The sequence below is a fragment of the Pogoniulus pusillus genome, chromosome 21, assembly GCF_015220805.1.
Source record: "Pogoniulus pusillus isolate bPogPus1 chromosome 21, bPogPus1.pri, whole genome shotgun sequence".
NCBI lineage: Eukaryota > Metazoa > Chordata > Aves > Piciformes > Lybiidae > Pogoniulus > Pogoniulus pusillus.
The window spans coordinates 21257344-21263343 of record NC_087284.1 but is presented as its reverse complement, the minus strand read 5'-3'; the positions used below and the strand labels follow the sequence as shown (position 1 = coordinate 21263343).

The window sequence follows — 6000 nt, the reverse complement described above, 5'->3', positions numbered from 1 at the left end:
CTCTGTCCCCTTGTTCTGTTGCTGGTTGCCTGGGAGAAGAGGCCACCCCCCACCTGGCTGCAGTGTCCCTTCAGGTAGTTTTTTATGTCGTTTCCCAGGGTGAAATGTTTATTCAGAGTTTTGCAGTAACCATCCTTAGCTCTGCTTCTGCTCGCCACACGCTACAGCCTCCCGAGGCTCGGCAGGAAATCTCTCTAAAGTAAACTACGGTTGCCGTGCAGAGACTTTCAGATGTTCGGCCGCTTAGAGGGAGAGAACGAGCTCGGCTGGTGACCGCGGGTGTAAGGAAGCCATCACCGGCCGACGGCCTGAAGCAGGCCTCATCCTGCCCCATCCTGCCCCCTCCCGCCGTAACAGCCGCATCCCGCACACCGCGCGGCCGCTATCGGGAGAGGAGCGCGAAGGCTGTGGGCGGAGCCGACAGGGACCTGTGACGCCCTCCCGCGGGCCCGCCCGGGCCCGGCCTGTGGCGGAAGTGAGAGATGGGAAGGGGGCGGGGCGCAGCGGCGCCCTGGGAAGTTCAGCCGCCGCCATTTCGCTGGAGCCGACCTGCCCGGGCCCACGAAAGCGGCGGCCGGCGAAGCGGAAAGGGACAGGGCTTGCCCGGCTCCTCCCTCGCTGAAGCAGAGAGGCGGGGACTGAGCGCCGTCCAGCCGGGCCGGTGGGGGCGGCGGGCTCGAGTGCGGCCCGGCTATGTCGGCATTCTCGGAGGCAGCGCTGGAGCGGAAGCTGTCGGAGCTGAGCAACTCGCAGCAGAGCGTGCAGACCCTGAGCCTGTGGCTCATCCACCACCGCAAGCACTCGGCGCTTATCGTCAGCGTGTGGGAGCGAGAGCTGCGAAAAGGTGAGGCTGGCACGGCCTCTCTGACGCCGCCGCCGCCGCCACCAGGCCTTTTCCCGCCCTCGGGTACCGACCGAGTGGGGGCTACCTTCCAGGGCGGTGTATTTTGAGGAGGCGTCGGCTGGCGCGGCCTTCGTAACAGAGGACCGCCCTCGGGAGCTTGTGTGGCTGCAGATGAGGGAATAACAGGGCTTCTCGGCCTGTCGGGAAGGGAGGGAGGAAGGTCAGCCCCCTCCTCACCCCCACCCCGGGCCCTTTAGGAAGAATGGAGTTACTGGGGCAACTGTTAAAACCCCGGGTTCTCAGTTTCCTGCTGACAGGGGGGCTGGAAGGTGCTACTTCCTCATCTGTCTGTTGTGTAGGGTTTGGATTTGGGTTTCTTTGGCATGTGTGTGGGTTTGTTTTGTTTTATTCTCATTGCCATTCCCCTTTATCCCTCATCGAGCTGCCTCTAAGGACACTTAATTCTCATGCTTTACCCTCCTTTTTGTGAAAGGATACAGGAAAGTGGGAAAACGGAAGCAAGGTTATAAGCACGGGTTTTAGGGGGTTTGTTTTAATACTGGTAGCTACAGCTGTTCCAACACCACTCTTTTTAGGCGAGGCCTTTCATCATCTGTAATGATGGTTAGCAGCAATACAGTTTTCAGTTTCCTGACGTGGTGGCTTTGTCCGCTCATGCCAGCAACTATTCTTGTGGAGGGAATACTCGGGGAAGAGAATTTTATGTGTCCAAAGTGGTTTTTTTGCTTACTGTATTTGGTAGATGGAGTCTAATATCGATGATAACATAATAAAAAGGTGTGTCTCCTCAGCTGTAGTGAATATTTGATGTGGAGTGTGCAGACTTAAGATTCTTACGTGAAGGAACTTGAAGCTGCAGGCAGTGGTTCAGGAACTGAAAGTAATTCAGTATTGAGTTAAGAAAAAGAAAAATCACTTGGTAGAGCTCTACCTTGCTCCTAGGAAACAATACTTTCTTCCAAAAGCTTCCTTTTGAGGCCCATGAATGTACAGATCTTCATTGGGAAAAGGAGTTTTCAAATGGAGAGGAAAAATAGTACTACACCATTACAGGACTTATGAAACTGGAACTGCTACCTTAATTTCATGCAGCACAGAGGAATAGTCGACTTGCAGGCATGACGTGGAATGGAATACGAAGAGTGGATGGCTGGATCACAACTACTTCTTGGTTAGGGGGCATGACTTCATCACAGATGAGTTTACTAAAATCAAATTCTTGAGTATGAAGTAATACTAAACTTTACAGTTGCCTAAAGACAGACGTACATGGCAGTATATTTTAGCTTGTGAAATAAACACATTTCCACTGTGTTTGTGGCAAGCACTATTTCTTGCTCAAATGCTTTGCTTTTTCATGGCTTTCAATGTTTGGCCTGTTTAGAGTACAGCTGCTATACTTGTTTTCATGCTCTGTTGTTGTCCAAATTTCCCTATTTCAAAGTAAGATTTTTCTGGTGACCTCTTGTAGGAAACATACCTTCAAGGGTCTGTGGAAAGCAATTGTTAGTCTCCCTTTGTTGAAAGCAGCTTAGTTGCTTTCTTCATCTAGCACCATTTGTTTCTGGGCTTTTAGGCCTCATGTGCAGTGCTTCTTTACTATATTCCTGTACCACTTTATTTGAAGCTGGCATGGTTTATATGCATGAGATGTATTTTGTTTGCCATCACTGACAATAGTAGCTGAGCCTTCTAAATGTTAAGTTACATTTGCCTGGTCCTAACTTTTTGCTGATTGCAGCATGGAATTGTAAGATGTCTCTAACGGCCAGAGGGTGCATTTGGTGGTCTAAGCAGACAGCATGTGGAAGATGAGAAGGAAGACCAGTATGCTGTGAAGTGACTTTCCTAGAACATCACAAGTAGAACACCAGCAGCGAAACAGTAAATAGTTCAAGGCTCCTGACTTGCCCACCATCCAAAACATAGAAACATCATTTAAATTACCTATGTTTGGGGACTATGGACAAAAAATACCATACTGTCACTGCTGCTGTATCTAGCCAGTGGTGTTGTGGAAGTGAAAATCTGGCCTAAATTTTTGTTTCTTTCCCTTATATTTTTGTATTTTCACCCTCATCTCCAGATCTTCGAGCCTACTCTTCTAGGCTCATAGAACACTGATTGTGTAGCTGGCTGAGCTGAACACAGCACAGTGTGCCACTACTTTTTCTTTAAACATTGTTTTCTGGAATCTTTCAGTTTTGGTAAAAGATCCCTTGTGTTGGTTTGGCTTTTATAAACCTTTTGAAGATGCATTTAGTTATGAATTAAAACAAATGCTAGAATCACAGGTCTTCTGTTCCTAAATTTTATTTATTGCCTTTCTATTAAAATAGTAATTATGTAGCAGTGAAGGTGAAGAGGGAGCTTTTCAAATGTGCATTTAACTTAGGCAACATAATGTCTTAGTGCCTTTGTTTAGTTGAATTAATTGGTAATGTACGATTCTCATTTTAGGGCATGTCTACAGAAAATTGGTGCTATACACTTTTCATCTGCAGGTTTTCTGCAGTTGGATTTTATTTATCATCTTGGTGGATACTTGCATTTTGATGAAAACTTCAAGAATGGGCAAAACTTGCACATCTTTGTTATAACTTGGAGCAGTTGCCCAGCACTGGATTTGTTTTGCTGAACTTCCGTGTTGCCAAACAGACAAAATCTATCAAGACAGTTAATGTAACTCAGATTACTGAAGGAATATGTTTTTTTCCCTAATATTATCACAACTTTTATAAGGAATTCTTGAAATACCAACACATAAAATTCACAGGGCTATTCTAAGAAATAAAACAATGGAGGAAAGCTTGTACAGTGAATTCTAGAATGGACTATATTGTGAAAGTGATAAAAACTGAAATGTCCATACATTCCTGGTAACTGTCACAAGCATTTAAGGGAAATATTTATGTTTTCTTATATAGCCAGTAGTCTGATGAAATTATGATAAGAAATTGCATACTTCAAGAGACTGAGCATAGAGACATGTTGTTTAATAACCTCAAACGTGCTAGTGAAAAATATGTGAATGAGCATGCGCCATGCCTGCTGGGATGAGGCTTTGGCAAAGCTGGTGCTATGCATGGGGTACTGAGTGTACCTGATTCTGCATCAAGTGCAAACACACTTGGGTGTTACTTGAGGTACTTCATATTTTGGGGTATTTTTTGGCTGTTACTATGATTAGTGGAGAATAAATTCTGTAGTTCATTAACCATTTGTTTGTTGATGGCTAAAATGAAGGGAGAAAATTTATAGAATGGCTTAAATACTCCCAGGCACCCAGTGACAGAACACAAGGACACAGTCTCAGACTGTGCCAGGGCAGGTTTAGGCTGGACCTTAGGAAGAAATTCTTCACAGAAAGAATGATTGGCATTGGAATGGGCTGCCTGGGGAGGTCGTGGAGTCTCCATTCCTGGAGGTGTTTAAAAGGAGGCTTAGTACCATGGTTTAGTTAATTAGAAGGGTTAGGTGATAGGTTGGTCTCGATGATCCTGGTCTCTTCCAACCTGGTTAATTCTGTGATTCTGTGGAATGCCAACCTTCATCAAATAACAAAGTTTTCTCCTGTTTTGACAGATAAGCAACGGTCTACACTGACAACAGAACAGCTCATTTTCCACTCTGATGTTGGTTAAATGTGTCTTTAAATATTTCTGCATTCTTTTTCTGACAGTATCTTGTGCTGTACTGCTGATCAAAATCTAGCAAAACCAATTAGGAATTTTGAAATAGATGAGTTCCCTGATGGAAAGCTGGTGCTGGCACAAAGGATACTGTGAGGATAATATCATCCCTTTAGAATGCAGCCTGTGTTAGGCTTATGCCATCATGAGTGCATTGTTTTGAATTTCATAGCTGATCTGTGGAATGAATAATTTGATGGGGAGGCTAATCTTTCAGTATCTTATTGTAAATCTTTTCCTAGTATGTGAATCTCATGCAACTTGCATTTTTATTTTAGAAAAGCATGGCTTTTATTCTTTGGTACATGTGATATGGCAGCTTCATGTTTGCTGAAAGTAACCAGTGTAGATTAACTTTTGTGATATAACCTAATTATTTTACAGAGGCCTTTTGAGTGGTGGGTTAGTATTGTAGGTTTAGTTAAAAAAAATCCTCTAGACTCTAGAGGAGTTCACGAGTGGACCCAGAAAGGTGTAATACTATTATTCAATCCCAGAATTCTGCTGTCAGCGTTTTCCTTTTCATTCCCTGCTGTCTCCTGCGGGAGCTACTTACTTGGTAAACATAGAGGCTTGTTTATGGCCTGCAGAGGCTTGCTTAGGCCTAAGGGTGGCAGAGGCATTGCAGGGGCGAAAGAATAGGAGCACTGGAGATTGTAGATTAGTCAGGTTGGAGGAAGGTTTAAGGGGGTTCTCATGTATCCTGTATATGCTCTGTAGTTTTTCGGTATCTTTCTTTTCAAATATAATTTTATATTTCTTTGAAATTTGAGAGTGTTTCAGTTTTACCCTTATTAGGGAGTAAAATTATTCTGTCCCCTATTAAAAAAGTCAAAACCAAAACAACAACAGGAAGAATTTTATAATGTTTGAGCAGTAGGCACTGAGGAAAACAATCATGCTTCATCTGTATCTCAGATGCATGACATACAAGAAATAATTAGTAATCATAAGCTTTTCTCAGTAGTTTAGTAATAATTGTAATGTGACTATATCAGTCAATCCATAAATGCAGCTTGTGGGTCTGTTAAATTTTGTGCGCTCATAAAGGCATTGACTTGCAGGAATTTTTTTCAAACTAAATAGTGGCCCTGCATGTACAGGTTTGTTGTTCAAATCTGCAGCCACTAAGGGGCTGCTGAAAAATATCTTGGGAAGCCACTTGAAGTGGCTTTTCTGAGATGGAGGATGTTGAGACTTTTATTTGCAAATCAGGTACATTCTTTTGCATACATCAGTTTCTCTCTTGATCCAGAATTCTCTGCAACTGCAGGCCTGTGTTGTTTGTGTTTTATTTTGTTTTAAAATGAAAAACTTCAATTTCACAGTGCAGAGCATCAGCCTTCAAAGGGAAGTAAAGTGCATGTTCAGTAGGCTTCATGAGATCTTTGCTGTAATAGGTTAAAATGTGTTCTATTTAAAAGGAAAAAGACTAAAACTGCT

At 43.7% G+C, this 6000-nt stretch overlaps 1 protein-coding gene across 5 annotated transcripts in view; it reads left to right on the top strand.

Moving 5' to 3' along the window:
• The first annotated feature begins 481 nt into the window (after positions 1-481).
• RPRD1A (regulation of nuclear pre-mRNA domain containing 1A) overlaps positions 482-6000 on the top strand; it is a 28940-nt gene continuing 23421 nt past the window's right edge. For 3 of the 5 annotated variants that reach the window (XM_064161211.1, XM_064161210.1, XM_064161209.1), the window contains exon 1: positions 482-844. In XM_064161211.1, the coding sequence (XP_064017281.1) occupies positions 694-844 (151 nt within the window). In that variant the 5' untranslated portion in view covers positions 482-693. The remainder of the gene's footprint in view (positions 845-6000) is intronic. The other 2 variants (XM_064161208.1, XM_064161212.1) reach the window with 1 other exon arrangement.